Genomic DNA, 16,102 nt, shown 5'->3' on the forward strand with positions numbered 1-16,102 from the left:
CTAACTGTTAACAATAGAAATAAACAAAAGCCTTCCAGACCGGGGTTTTTATAATGACTATGGTATTATATATCAAATAAGGTCAATCAATGAGAGGTTTTTGCAAGTCGCACGGGCGGAAGGAGTGCTCTTTTAGTGAACGAAACTTATCTGGCACCCAGATGGTGAAATTTTTTTCCAACACGCTAAAGCTCTGAAGATCGGGAAAATTTTCAACATCTGGAGGGTTTACATTACGGAATTTTGCGAGACTGCGTCAAGAATTTTGTAGCGGGAGGTCTGGTAACCCAGTCCTCGTTTTCGGGGATTGGCGGGTCCAACTGAAATATTTCTACGTTTACAAGCAAGGACTGTTGAACCCGACTGAGGATGCGGCACATCAAAGGCCGACTATCATTCCTCTCCACCATGCGATGGGAAATTGGCCGCTCCCTTTAGAGCTTTAGCTTGGGCGGCCGCTTATCCGCCATCGGAATATCAGATAAGAACGAAACTTACCTTGCAAAATCAAGTGGATATTGTATGATCAATTGTAAAAGGGGTTACGCACGATACGAAAATCTCGTGTTCGCAAGCGAAAGGTTTTTTAAACGCCTTAAAATTTTTACGGAGATATAAATATTTGGTAGGAGGCAAAAACCGAAAAATTCCGTAGTACCAATTATAAATATAGGGGGTTTGTACATTTACGAAGTGACGGGATGAACTCTTTTTAAATTCCGGTATTTGAACATCTAAAAACCTGTGTGACGATGATGTAATTTTTTTAATTTCCAGGATTAGAGGATTCAGCAAATATGATGACGGGAAAACGGTATTTCAAAAGTTACAATCCCCATCACGATATCAACTTAGTGGTCGGGTCGAAATAAAAAGGTTACCATTTAGATGTTGGGTGGTGAAAATAAAAGTCAATATGATAACTTTAATGTTAGACGTCATATCTGAAAGATTTGTCCATAATACATAATTTGGAAATTTTATCTATATACAAAAAATGTACATATTACTATAATTACTATTTTGAAATTTGATACTGTATATGGTAAAATTTTTCAATAACATTATTTTGACAAGTTGGCTTTATAAAAATTAATAATGTTAATGTAATTTCTATTGAAAGAGTACTATGAGGAACAGGAGGTAGCACGGGTGATAGACTCAATACAAATACGTAGCAAATACGTCTGCTTATTTCGAACAAATATATCTTCATATAGATCAGTAGGCTAACGAAAGATAGTATTGTAAAGTAAATTTGAAAGATCAATAGTATAATATTTATAATTTGTAAAACTGTAAAATGATCATGGCTGCATATATCTATACTTAATCTATCGTAAATCGGACGAAGGATCGAGACAAAAATACCATTAGATGCTAGAAATTTCCCTAACTATACTTAATCAGTGTAATTTTCAATTGAGGAGTAACTTTTGACCAACAACAACAACAACAACAAACAAAAAAATTTTTTGGTTTACATCAAAGGAGGGAAACACTCATGTCATCATCTGCTTCAAAGGAATGAAGAGAGGAAGATGATGCAATTAGACAAAGGGGTCCACAGAGGTGGGCAAAAAATAGGGTGGCAGATGACTAATATGTAAATTCGAAGGCAAAGAAGAAGGCAAATCATCATCACCCAACATCAATGCTAAAGTTTGGGAATTGGTGTGCTAGTGGTATGCTATCTTATGATGCACCAAAGAAAAGAAGAGGCCGCAAAAATATAAAAAAATATTATGATATGATATAAATAATAGGTAAATTGACATAGACAAAAGGTAATTTACCTCCTACACTATGTTTAAATTGTTTGATAAGATATGATGAACTTTTCATCTTCCTAATACAACATTTATATAATATATTATAGTGTAGGTAGTAAGATACGTTTTGTTTATGTCAATTTACCTGGAACTTTTTCTTTTGCGGTCTCTTCTGCTGCTGCTCCTTGGCACATCAAAAAACAAGCCACCACAGGCACACCAATTGCCAAACTCTAGCATTGTTGTTGGATGGCGATGATTTGCCTTCTTCTTCGCCTTCGCATAGCGCTGAAATGCACGTGCTATTGAGAAAAGAATTATATATTGTAATTGTGATTGTTAACTCAATGTAGCCCTATATGTATTTGCATTTTGGTTTCAAAGTCAAAAACAGGGGAAGAGCATGTCAAAAATCACTTTAAGATAATCAATTTAGATTCATTACAGTAAAAACAAGCTTTTCATTTGAAAATTACGAAATAATAACATACTTTTTGCATTATCTGCCACCCTATTCTCTGCTTGTATGTGGAAACCCCCTCTGTGGACCCACATACCAAAATGCATCATCTCCCTCTCCTCATCCCTTTGGAGCTGGTGATGACTGCTCCTTGAGTGGTTGTTGTTGTTGTTGTTGTTGTTGTTGTTGTTGGGTTTCGTGGTCTGGTATTCATTGAACCACAATGCTGTAAATTTAAACAAATACTTTTTCATACATAAAAAGTGTTATATTGAACAAAAACTTTAGCAACGAAATGTAACATAATGTCTACTATCACAATATTATAATTAAATGCTTTATAATTGACATGACAGAAATAAAGCTGATGATTTTCCTTTTTAGGCTACAGAAACCTGGAAATGAGATCATACCAATTCCTTCTCTGTCATAGGCAGCAAGACTTAGTAAAATTTATGTGGCAATAGGCAAATTGATACTTACGCATTTGCTCGTTTGCCGCCTCTTCAAGGAGCTGCTCCCTTCTTTTGGCGGCGCGATCTCGTTCTCCTTGAAAAAAAAAATTAATATATAAGTTATAATTAATCAAATCGGGGAAAACCTGTTTTCTACCCAACAGACACAACAGCTTTAAAACATAAGGTCTTATACAAAAATGGAATCTTGAATTTTTTTCAAAAAATTCTCAACTGTCTTTGTCTTTTAGGAAAAGAAATAATCAATGTCTCCAACCTCCACATATATGGAATGAACAAAAATTTTTACTTACTTTGCATTTGCTGCTGGATGGCTGCTTCAGCAGCTTGCCTTTCTTGTTCTTCAGCCATGGTTTACCTCTACCTCTAACTGTTAATAATTGAGTTTGATTGTTTAGAAGAACTTTCATTCTTTATATGAAGAACATTCTTAATTATCATATTCGAATATTCGAATTTCCATATAAGGTTAAAGAACTTACTAAAAATTGAATCTACTTTTCGAACGTAACGTATGACGTACATCTGACATCAGCTTTTACGCTGAAAGTTTATAACATACTTTAATACAGTAGTTGGTTATTGAAGTAATAAAAATGACGCGTTCTATAGAAAAAGTAATAACATTGTTTAATTACCGGTTAACGACCACTCGACCAAATCAAATAAGAGCTTGTAAAAACTCCACATCGTCCCAAAATTTCGGGTCGGGTTGAACTAACTACTGCCCCCCTACTGCCCTTAAGCGTTAAAGCGCCTGACATATTTTGATGCAATTGCTGAAATACTCATTTAGTTTCCATCCCAAATCTGGGTGAATGAAAAATCAATGCGTGGTCTCAACCCATGGAAAGGTTTTCTTAGGGGAATTGCGTTACCAATTTCCGTAAGTGGTTCAAGCCCTATGATTTAGACGAACCGTTATATTCCCATGGAAAAGTACTTCAATTTGATGATCTTCTGATGAATGTGTTTTACTAGTTTTTTAGAACCTTTTAGGCCGAAAATTCAGGTCCGGCACCACTATAAATTCTAAATTCATGGCAAAAAAGCAAGTGTCAAAAAAGTGGCAAAGTTTCCCAGGTCTTGGGCCGCCAAATCAGGACCTGGACCCCTTACGGAAAAAAAAATTGCTGGCCGGGACCTCCGAAAACAGATCCTTAGAGTAATCAATTTCCTAATGTTGAGTGATTTTTTGGCTCCTAGGAGACCTACTCTGTACCAGAGTGTATCTCACGATTATCGTAGCGAAGTACTTGAATTTTGAAATTAGCCGTAGAATCGGGTTTGTGTACAGACAATAGAAGAAAATATTTATCGCAAACATAAACTTTCGTGAATCGTTGGATAAAAGTTAGCAATTTTGAACGAAGATTAGCTAAAAAGTAACGAATGTTCCCTGAATCCGACAAAACAATTCTTTAACCTTTAAAATAGAGTAAAAGTTTTATATTTATTACGATTTCGAAGTTTCCAAGATTTTCACTTTTTCTTAAGAATTTTCATAGTTTCAAAGTTTGTACGCCTAAAAGTATTGCTCTAGTGGGGTGATAAAAGTGATATTACTTATGCGAATAATCTTTAAGGGGAAAGAAGTTCAAGTATAAGGGACCGAAGAAAGGTGGTACTACTTAATCGAGCAGATTCAATTTAGATGTTTAGCTCGTCTCCTCAAGAGGCTGACCACGCTGGGCAGAGAAATGACTGGTTAAGACAATTGTTTGTAAAGTCTAGTTATTTGATTCGATGAGGAAATTAGTCCAGACGTGGATACTTTGCTCCTACTTTTCTATAATCTATCGAATATTCTTGCTGTAGAATAAATATTTTTTCTTGGGAAAATAATTGGAAATGACTTCAACCGAGTGTTTAATGGATTTTTCAATAAAAGATGAAAGAGATATGTCATATTAAAGTATAAATCTCTTAAAGAAGAAGAATATTGTACATTTGTTAGAATATACTATATATTTTAAAATATCATTCGTTTTCCTTCTGGTCTTGTAGAGAATAGTCGATTGGGACCTGCAAGTAAAAACAGGAAAGGTAAAAAGTAAATATCGCACATAATTAATTTTAGCAAGTAATCAGATTTTGCTTAAAATACACTTTAAAGTTTTGACGAAAATTTACAGGAACTGTTACAAGTTATTCTTGGAAGAATCGCAAAAAAGATTTTTCAAACGCTGATAAGTAAAAATAAATCCGATTTACTATAAGTAATACCTGTTGTCTCGTGACGGGTGTATGTAGATAATGAAAATAAATAGGTAGAAAATAGGTAATGAAGTTCGGTATCCATCGTCAAGATTGATCTGCAGAAGTAAAATTAAGATATAAAGTAGATAGCATTGGGTTTTAACCATTTACAAATCACATTTTGGAAAGTCCCACATAAGCAATAATAGTCATTAGAAATACTCAACTTGCTAGTAGATTAAAGCACTCGAAAACGATATAGCTAATTAATAAAGTTGAATTTCAAACTTTTGTGATTAGTTGATCTCCAGATGCATTCATCAATCTATGAACGAAAAAAAAAAAGAAGTTAAAAAGACATCAAAAGAATCAGTGTCAATCTTTTTTATTCAAAATGAGTTTGAAACCAATACGAGTCATCGTGGCTGACCTCCCTACACCCCTAATAGTCAGCCCATAACCACACCTTAGTACGATGACTCGTAATGCAACCATTCAAAATTTACAATAAGACATGGATTGCGAAGATTTACTTCATCAATACTAAGAGTTCCATCTACAGTCCTGCAAGAGGAATCTTTATTCCAGCGATAAGATAAGCTTGTAGTGCAGACAACAGTTGAGGAACTGTGTCAAAATTGGGCGCCGTGTACTAATATTCCACTATTATGGCACAAAGCTCGTCTTGGTAACAACACAATGTAATGGTCAGTGTGTGTCATGGGATGGGCGCCGGGAGTCAGGTCCCTATTCGTCATGATGGCTGGAAAGTGATTCCAACTCGCTCATGCTTTTTTAAGTTGGAAATGAAATTCTATGCTCCTAGAGAGAAGTTCTTCAGGACATTATTATATATGATGATGACAATTCTGGAGTAACAAATAAGAGCTGTAAATTCATGTCATGTAAATTTTGAATGGGGACACGATTGTTTCGATTTTGTGTCCTATTCTTACCTATCCGATGGAAAACTTATTGACGATGAGTTGATTTGCAAAGCAAACATGGACAGCTATCATTATTCCTTCTACAATCAGTGGAAATGATTCCATCATTACAAACAGAGTCAAATCGATTCAACAAGTTTATATAAGAATCGATGTCTTCCATGTAGTGAGAATATTGTGCGATGGTTTCGTCGGACATTGTATTCAATCTCTCTTCTTCTTCTCTTCTTCCTGGCATGGCAGGATGGGTATTTATGTATAGCAGACGGTCTTGGGGAATTTCTTCCACCAAGCACCATCTGCTATCAGTCTCTACCCTGCTGAGAGCAGTGTATGTCGTTCCAAGTGATAGGGCCTCCATGAAATTCTTTTGTTGAAGTTTTACTCTCATATGAGTTGCCGGTTTACCCTCCCCAATAGTCATTCCTTGACTTTTAGCTATAGGAATACTATAAGCAGCAATCAATGGAAGACCGGTTCGAGTGCAGGAGCTTGTGAGCATCACATAGTGTCTTCAATGGAACGATTGGGACCCATTTTGGATGATCATCTAACCAAGCAGGTCCTTTATAACCTTCAAAGTTAACAATAACTGCATCAGGTGTTGAAGGTGGTCGGTGTCCTTCAGCATACAAAATCGCGATAACGGTACCAATCGCACCATTGTTTAAACCGAAGGTAGTTAAGGGACCTTGGTTCTTTGTAAGCATGACTGGACAACCAACAGCGAGGTATGATATGCCAGGTATTTGACCCATTTGTTTTTGGCCAGTTGTTTTATGGCATGTACCTCTTCCTTCTGTGCAAGGAATTGTGGCAATTGGGACACCCAATTCGGTAAGCTTCTCTCGGTTCTCGTCAAACACTTCTTGCCATGTTTCATTCAGGGTAATGACGCGTCCATTTTGGAAATAAGCTTTTTGTTCTTCTGTCATATTCTTTTCATACTTTGCGTTGATATCCAGCCAATCTTGTTGAGTAATGTTACCGGATCGAATTCGCATTAATCTTTCAAGAAGAGTCTTTTGATCAGGCTTTTGCCGCATTGTTTGGGTTAGAACAACGCATTGAGTGAAATTTTTATATATTCCATGGCCTTTCAAATTTTCTGGTGTAACGTTCTTTGACGGATGGATATGTAGGTCTTTTCCTTCTATCGGACCAAGTTGTCCAAGATCTCCAAAGAAATTGACAACTGGAATATTTCCAAAATCATGATTGAAATCTTCAGTCGCCTCCATAAATCTCTGGTTACACCACGCCAGCAACCTCGGAGAGTACATGGAACGTTCATCCATATTAAGGGCGTACAAACCATGGCTTTTAGTTTCTTTGTTGAAATTAATCACTGTTTGTAACTTCTTCAACTTCTTGCTGTTCATAGTGTGATCAATCATATTGACAGTGCTTCTTTCATTACGCGTCATGAAAGGAATAGGAGTGGTGCTGTGAAGAGTTCTTCCATCTGGGATCAAGGTAGATGCTGCACCAGTTGGAGCAATATTGAGGGCTGATCCATTTCGTCTGAATAAACGCCGAGCAATATAGGTAATAGCGTTTATTGTGAAACTTTTGCCTGTACCACCAAATCCTTGAACAAGGAGGCGTAACGGTTCTGTTTCTTCTTCACCGATGGCAACATCTAGCAGCTTTTCTAGGTTGATTGCGATAATAAGCCTTTGCTTAGGATTCGCCCATAAAAGATTGACATCTGGAAGGTCGTGGTTGTTAAGATGAGTGTTGATCATGTCTTCTGCCTCATCATATTTGTCTTTTAACCATGTTTTGGTATTAGCTGGTCATTCGTTGGAACCGAAACATTCTTTGCCATACAGGTTCCAATCAAAGCCTGGTCCACCATCAAAGAGGTTTGCTTCACCAATAATGGCATCGAAATTTACATTATTGTTCAGTCTGATATCTCTCAACAATGCTTCTCCAAGTCGCAGGTCGTTATACACGGAATCTTGAGATGACTGTTGGGAGTCTTGGGAAAGCTGTATAGATGGTGGTTGACTAAGCTGCACATCCCGATTTTCTTGAATTTCATCTTGATTGACATTCCTATTTCTTCGCCTATCCCTTTCTACTTTCTTGTCATAATTTTTTTTTGATAAAGCTACGATTTCTTTTAAGAATTCTGGGCAGTCAGGACTGTCGTTGAGGAAATCAGCGAACGCATCAGAAAATTGTTCTTCTTCATCTTTCAGATCATCTGGTGTTCGCCACGTGCCTTTAGAGTGGATCATTAACTGACCTTTACAAAATTTTTCAGACAGTGGCCAAATTGGTTTGACATCTGTTCCAGTAAACAATGGAACATGGTCACGTCCACATGGAGGTTTACATCTGCATATTTTGGTATTGTCATAAAGAGTCCGATCAGGATCTTCTTGTCGTCGTGATTCACCTAGAAATTGGTCTAAAGGTGTTTCATTAGTAGCATTTTCGTCATTTTTCGGTCCTTTAGAGTTGAGTTGACGATAGCCACTCAGGCCAACTCGTTGAATCTTGTTTGTTGAATGATAGAGTTGACCACCAGCGTTGATAAAGTCTGCTGCTGCAGACGGGACATCCACTATGCCAACAATCTGCATTAAGAGTCGATGGGTAACATTCTTCACAGTTGTGCCAATTTCTGCAGAATCCAACAACTCTCGATAAATGGTGACAAAATCCTCTGTGCTGCACGCTCCTTTGCAGCAATAGGAACAAATGTACTTGACCAAATTCAACAGATCCTGATCGATCAATGCCTGGCAGTCACAATTGGCCTGCCAGGAGATGAGCAAAGTTTTAATGTGATTCAGCATTCGAGGGTGATCACGAGGTCCTTCATATCTTGGATGACCACCAGAAACGATGCGAGGTTCAAAGGGATGCAGTTCTTTACCAGGTGTTTTCTTTGTTATTGGATCTTCTTTACCAAAATGGGAACGACAATAACGTGTTTTAGATTCCTTCTTCTTCTTTTTCAAACAATATCCATTGCAAGAGTGCAGTGCGACCATGTTGGCAAGATCTATGTGGAACTCATTCAAATCATCTTCGTTGGTACATGTTTCGAGAGCAGGTACTGCTAAAGGATCATAGTCAGGGGGGTCTCTTGTTCCTTCTGGAGGCGCCCATCCTTCTTTATTAGGATTCCATTCAAGATCTTCATTTTCTGTTAAAACCTCTGAGCCACCAGCAGGATGCAAACTCGTGAACATTGGTGAGAATACCCCATCAGAATTCTTAGATACAGTTTGAAGCCATTCATGTAATTCTCTTGCTCTTTGTTCTTCTCCACAATCAAGACTCTCTTCTACCTCTTTGGCATGTTTTTCAGAAAAGATAACACCATGAGAATGGATTTGACCACGTCCTTTGGCAAACTCGAATCTGAACCAAAAGGAGTTTGTTTGAAGAAGTTTAGAGATTACAGTATTGTAATAATTGATGGTCCTGGCACTGAAGTAGCTTGTTACAATGTGCTGGTTTTCGAGCACTGTCTGTCTGAAGAACCTTGAATCAGTTGAAAGCCGATCATAATAGTCTTGCTGATTAATGCCGCATGATTGGGCCTTATACCTGGACAGTATTAAGGCTAGAGACGTCCAATGGAACTCCGCCATGGAGTTCGTATGGAAGTATGCGGGTAAATCACCAAACTCCTTTCTGCGATAGTGCATAAATGCTTCAAGCTCTTTTTTTCTTTCGACCCAGTAAGGGTGGGTATTGACAAGATTACCACCCATCTTTATGATCTTGAGTGGGACACTCTGATCATTGTTTTCATTCAGATTTGTTCTGAGTTCGTCAATTGTCAGATGTGCATCATTCAACTGCTGGGCGACCAAAAAGCTTCCATGGTCAAGTGCCTGTTGCCGCAATTTCAGGTTATGGAGAAGAAATTTCAGAAATGGATGCTTTGGAACACGATCTTCCCCAACAAAATAAATATGTTGTATCCATTCGTCGAGATGTACAGTTACCAACTTCTTGCAGGTGATGTCACAACTTCCATTGACAAAGATGTCAGGAGCAACCATGGTAAAAAAACCAGGCGTTTTCAATTCCTTTATGGGAACTTCTCGAGTTCGATCCCAATCAGCGGATGCAACACCGCCTTGATGTAGAATTTCTTCAGATCCAGTCATTTTTTGTATGATCATCTTGAGCTCCTTATCAGCATCCTGTGGATCGACAGGACAGGTGATGCCTGACCCAGTAACACTGTCATCTCCCTCGTTGAATGGAATGAAAAATTGATTGGGAGCAGGTCCTTTTTCATCTTCTGTCATGTCCTCCTGTGTTTCAACAACTTTTAGTCCTGGCAGCTGAGCGGCCTCGTCTGGAAGTTGATTTATTCTATCTTGATGGATGACTGTGTCAGCATAATATGAATTGGGGAAATATTGAAAGTATCTTCCATTCAGCTGAACACCCATACAGTTTGGTCCATCATATTTTTGGGTCTCAGGCTGTTCATCTTCATAGCCTCCATTTGGATATCCAAAGCAAAGTCCATTCAGTGCTTGCTCAACTTTATGTCTCCTAACACCATATTGCTTACTAGTGATGTTTTGATTTTTCCTTTTCAAAATGATTACACCAATCTCCTCTGGCAGCAATGGTAGGTGTTTAGCTATCGACATCTTGTTAGGGATGCTGACACTGTGACCTTTACTTGAGAGCATACCATAACGAAGTAGATGAATATTAGTACATACAGTGATTTTAGCAATCATCAATCTCTCAACCATGGTAAGGTGTTGAAGAAAAGGTGGCGTGGGAAGAAAATGCATTCCATTGTGACGGATCCTGTCTGAAGATGGCCCCAAATCTTTATCATCAGTTGTAAGGTGTCCAGAAAACTTTGCAGGTTTCTTCAGGGATGCTTGTTTTTCCTTACCCTTGTTGGAGCTATTGTTCCTCTTGTTTATTCTGTTTGACTCAGAGGTTCTTTTTGTTCGATCCTTTCGACATCGATCACAAATGCCAGCTTTGTTAACCTTCCAGACCTTTATTTTGACACGTGCTTGAGCATTGTTATAGGATGGGTTGTATACTGGACGTGTTTCTCTGCATACTACACATGTCGCCACGCCATGATTATTTTCACCCTCCAAAAAGTCAATAACTGATTGACCAACTTCAGGATTAGGGTGAAGAGAGTCAAACACATGGCCATCGGGCTGGACAGCATCGTTACCAGGTACAGGATTAATATCCACATCCATTAGAATAGGTTGGTTTTGATCCTCTATGATTGGGATGTCTGGCTGTAAAGGATCCTCTTGTGGATTTTCAATAGCGACGTCAATATTGTCAGCAACATTGTCTTTTCGACATTGTTGCAAATTGTTCAAGTCAGGTAAATCATCCTGCTTCTGCTGCTTTAATTTTCTTCTTTGATAATTGATTTTATTCTTTATCTTTTTTGTGCGTGATTTGGTTTGTTCGTCTGTTTCATTATTAGCAGGTTGAACATAGGGAACATTATAGTCTTGACATTGTTGAAGGAGTTTTTGTTCAGCCAATCGAGACTTTGAATGTGAAATATGGTGATGTTTGTTACGTCTTTGTTTACTATCAAACCCACTACTGTGTTTACCACGCGCAGATATACTAAAGTCCATTTCCATTTCATCACAATCATCAAAAAAGAAGATTGGTTGAAGACAGTTGCGTCCCTCAAAATGCAATATTGTTTCATTTGTTGGTACTAATGACTGAAAATGGTCGTTGTTGGAAGATGCCAAAAACATCTCTATGCCAGAAGAAGCTGCAGGGTTCAAATCAAAATACGGTCTATCTCGTGTGCTTGTTTCACAGGTGATGCGGATATTTACATCCAGATAATAGGCAGTTGCAAGACAGAGAATGTACTCAACATAAACTGCATTCTTTTCTTGATTTGCCAAAAATATTTCCCATTGATCACCCCCCAGATTAATTTGGTCTTGCATAACGACGTTTTGTAATCCGAAATTCTGGACTATATGATAAAAGTCTGTACCAGGCTGCATGTCTTTAAGAAATTTGACAACTGCTTTTCTTAACTCTCCAATGTCTGTGTATCTCCGATCTTCAGGGAGTCTTTCATAAACAGTAGCTCGGTGTATTTGCTCTACGATGGCATGGAAAAAACAGTTACCATCTCCAGGTGTTGGACTGTGATGCGAGACATCAAGACCAATGAAGCGTGCTTGGGCAACCATATAATATGCTCTCTTTGCAATTCGTTCTTTGGGAGAAGGGAACCTTGTCTTCTTAGAATTACTTGTTTGAAGGGAGTTTTCAACATCAAATGGTAAAACACTTTCTTCTGTTGAAGGTACGAGGGACTGAAATAGATTATAATCTGATGATGACAAAAACATCTGAATGCCAGAAGAAGCTCCAGGGTGCAATTCAAAATATGGAATGTTTTGAGTGCTTGATTGACTAGTGATCAAAATGTTGACATCTAAAAAAAAGGCAGCTGCAACACGAATAAGGAAATCAGCCTTGGTTTCGTTCTTCTCTTGATTAGCCAAATACGTCTCCCATTGAGGGCCAGAGAAACGATTTTGATTTTGTTCACAAAAATATTGGTAATACGCCGTCTCAGGTGTCAGGTCTCTCAGGAATTCAATGACTGCTATTCTTAATTTTCCAATGTCTTCAAATCGTTTTTCCTCTGGAAGTGTGAAATAAACATTGGGCCGATGAATTTGCTCAACAATAGCATGATAAAAACAGTTACCATCAGTAGGTGTAGGGCGATGTAGCACCATGTCCAGTCCAATACTACAGGCTCGAGCTACCAAAAAGTTTGCTTGTTCAGTCATATTAGATATTTGTGTCACTTTGATGATAACCTAGAAAATGTAAGAAAATAGATTATAAAACATTCATCACTATGAAAGGAAAATAGAGGCTGATGTATGGGAAAATTTTGGAAAATCTTCCCATAGTGGCTATTTGTTGCAGTAATGTAACAATAAGTTCTTTGAGAAAACACTTTTTAGTCAATTAATAGTCTAATTACCTTTAAGTTAATATTAATATAACATATGCATTGCTAATCAGTTACTTTTTTGAAGCAGGCTACACGGCTTTTTGCACAATGCAATTGCGTTTTTTTGCATGACAACAAGCCTAAACTGCCCAGAATTTGCCCGTTGTTAGGAAAAATTCATTGTGATGTCAGTTTTTTCTAAGGAAAAAAAGGAATGAACACTGCGTTGACACCATTTGTCTAAATTTAGATTTTTTATGTCAGAAATTAAAATATCAACACAATCGCAAGTGTATAAAAAGTATATAATTATAATAATCACGCAGTTTGAGAAAATACTAAATACTTATGTGTCTGTGTAATCTTTGAGCTTACTTGGGTGCTTACTATTGAAATTTGAACGATTTCGGTAACAGCGGCAATAAAATATTGGTATCGGTATCGGTATCGGTATGGGGTACAGCATATCCATAGTAAAACGTAAACGCAAAACTTTAAAAAAAATTCTCTTAGAAGTCCCAGCAATATATTACAGATACAAATAACTACAAAAATGATTTAAAAAAAAAGAGAAACCCAAAAGTATCAAAACAATCGCAAGTCAAGTGTATAAAATAATCACGCAGTTTGAGAAAAAACTAAATACTTATCTGTCTGTGTAACCTTTAAGCTTACTTGGTTGCTTATTTACTTGGGTGCTTACTATTGAAATTTGAACGATTTCGGTACAGCGGCAATTGGATATCGGTATCGGTATCGGTATGGGGTACAGCATCTCCATAGGAAAACGTAAACGCAAAACTTTAAAAAAAATTCTCTTAGAAGTCCCAGCAATATATTACAGATACAAATAACTACAAAAATGATTTAAAAAAAAAGAGAAACGAAACCCAAAAGTATCAAAACAATCGCAAGTCAAGTGTATAAAATAATCATGCAGTTTGAGAAAAAACTAAATACTTATCTGTGTCTGTGTAACCTTTAAAAGCTTACTTGGTTGCTTATTTACTTGGGTGCTTACTATTGAAATTTGAACGATTTCGGTACAGCGGCAATTGGATATCGGTATCGGTATGGGGTACAGCATCTCCAGAGGAAAACGTAAACGCAAAACTTTAAAAAAAATTCTCTTCGAAGTTCCCATATATTACAGATACAAAAAACTGCAAAAATGATTTAAAAAAAAAGCGAAACCCAAAAGTACATCAACACAATCGCAAGTCAAGTGTATAAAATAATGATGCAGTTTGAGAAAAAACTAAATACTTATCTGTGTCTGTGTAACCTTTAAAAGCTTACTTGGTTGCTTATTTACTTGGGTGCTTACTATTGAAATTTGAACGATTTCGGTACAGCGGCAATTGGATATCGGTATCGGTATCGGTATGGGGTACAGCATATCCATAGGAAAACGTAAACGCAAAACTTTAAAAAAAATTCTCTTAGAAGTCCCAGCAATATATTACAGATACAAATAACTACAAAAATGATTTAAAAAAAAAGAGAAACCCAAAAGTATCAAAACAATCGCAAGTCAAGTGTATAAAATAATGATGCAGTTTGAGAAAAAACTAAATACTTATCTGTCTGTGTAACCTTTAAGCTTACTTGGTTGCTTATTTACTTGGGTGCTTACTATTGAAATTTGAACGATTTCGGTACAGCGGCAATTGGATATCGGTATCGGTATCGGTATGGGGTACAGCATCTCCATAGGAAAACGTAAACGCAAAACTTTAAAAAAAATTCTCTTAGAAGTTCCCATATATTACAGATACAAAAAACTGCAAAAATGATTAAAAAAAAAAGCGAAACCCAAAAGTATCAACACAATCGCAAGTCAAGTGTATAAAATAATGATGCAGTTTGAGAAAAAACTAAATACTTATCGTGTCTGTGTAACCTTTAAAAGCTTACTTGGTTGCTTATTTACTTGGGTGCTTACTATTGAAATTTGAACGATTTCGGTACAGCGGCAATTGGATATCGGTATCGGTATCGGTATGGGGTACAGCATCTCCATAGGAAAACGTAAACGCAAAACTTTAAAAAAAATTCTCTTCGAAGTTCCCATATATTACAGATACAAAAAACTACAAAAATGATTTAAAAAAAAAGCGAAACCCAAAAGTATCAACACAATCGCAAGTCAAGTGTATAAAATAATGATGCAGTTTGAGAAAAAACTAAATACTTATCGTGTCTGTGTAACCTTTAAAAGCTTACTTGGTTGCTTATTTACTTGGGTGCTTACTATTGAAATTTGAACGATTTCGGTAACAGCGGCACAAATGGATATTGGTATCGGTATCGGTATGGGGTACAGCATCTCCATAGGAAAAAGTAAACGCAAAACTTTGAAAAAAATTCTCTTAGAAGTTCCCAGCAATATATTACAGATACAAAAAACTACAAAAATGATTTAAAAAAAAAGAGAAACCCAAAAGTATCAACACAATACCTGTTGACTTGAAAAACTTGAAAAACGAATGAGATTCTGTTTCTTTTGAAATCTTTTCAAATCAGCTTTGGCTTTTAACTTTTCTTTGCTTTCGTTGGGTTGTGGTTGTGACCAGTGTACGAAATGAACAGCTGGTTGCCGACGATACGCTTCAGAAACGGAAAACGTACAACTCTGAACAAACAGATTCACTTGAACCTACGCCTCATTACGCACGAGCGAGCGCAGCGAGCGAGTGCGATTCTTTTGGCAAAAGCGCGGGAAAAATAGCTGATATGCGGGGTGATAAAATCGATTTTTACCCTTTTTAAGCCTCGTTTCCATTCAGAATTTCGTCGTCGTGTGCAACTGTCTTAAGTCCCAATATGGAGAATTATCGCCTGTACCCGAATGTCTGTTGTTTGGCAACTCCGCAAAAACAAACAAATACCATTTAGGCGTGAGACAGCGAGGCACTAGCTTTTTTGTCGTGATACGTTGATTCAATTTGCGGAACGTCTTTGATGAGGCGTAGGTTCAAGTGAATCTGTTTGTTCAGAGTTGTACGTTTTCCGTTTCTGAAGCGTATCGTCGGCAACCAGCTTACTTGGGTGCTTACTATTGAAATTTGAACGATTTCGGTACAGCGGCAATTGGATATCGGTATCGGTATGGGGTACAGCATCTCCATAGGAAAACGTAAACGCAAAACTTAAAAAAAAATTCTCTTCGAAGTTCCCATATATTACAGATACAAAAAACTGCAAAAATGATTAAAAAAAAAAGCGTAACCCAAAAGTATCAACACAATCGCAAGTCA

General features: G+C 37.2%; 2 protein-coding genes and 1 long non-coding RNA gene across 3 annotated transcripts; all 3 read right to left on the reverse strand.

The window, feature by feature from the left end:
• Nucleotides 1-1,816: 1,816 nt before the first annotated feature.
• LOC136808007 (uncharacterized) lies at nucleotides 1,817-3,059 on the reverse strand. The gene is made up of 4 exons (XM_067064647.1): nucleotides 3,002-3,059; nucleotides 2,716-2,781; nucleotides 2,264-2,458; nucleotides 1,817-2,074 (listed from the first exon to the last, which is right to left on the reverse strand). The coding sequence occupies exons 1-4, from the start codon at nucleotides 3,057-3,059 to the stop codon at nucleotides 1,914-1,916; spliced, it is 480 nt and encodes a 159-aa protein (XP_066920748.1). The 3' UTR covers nucleotides 1,817-1,913.
• Nucleotides 3,060-4,613: 1,554 nt separating this feature from the next.
• LOC136806225 (uncharacterized) lies at nucleotides 4,614-6,341 on the reverse strand. The gene is made up of 2 exons (XR_010846538.1): nucleotides 4,935-6,341; nucleotides 4,614-4,733 (listed from the first exon to the last, which is right to left on the reverse strand). It is a non-coding gene; the product is annotated as an uncharacterized lncRNA (long non-coding RNA).
• A 1,312-nt stretch (nucleotides 6,342-7,653) lies between these two features.
• On the reverse strand, nucleotides 7,654-15,505 carry LOC136808018 (uncharacterized). Its single transcript, XM_067064654.1, has 2 exons — nucleotides 15,304-15,505; nucleotides 7,654-12,702 (listed from the first exon to the last, which is right to left on the reverse strand). Exon 2 carries the CDS (start codon nucleotides 12,670-12,672, stop codon nucleotides 7,654-7,656), a length of 5,019 nt encoding a protein of 1,672 aa, XP_066920755.1. The 5' UTR covers nucleotides 12,673-12,702; nucleotides 15,304-15,505.
• Between the last annotated feature and the right edge of the window lie 597 nt (nucleotides 15,506-16,102).

Source organism: Clytia hemisphaerica, unplaced genomic scaffold (assembly GCF_902728285.1).
Source record: "Clytia hemisphaerica strain Z4C2 unplaced genomic scaffold, Clytia hemisphaerica genome assembly, whole genome shotgun sequence".
NCBI lineage: Eukaryota > Metazoa > Cnidaria > Hydrozoa > Leptothecata > Clytiidae > Clytia > Clytia hemisphaerica.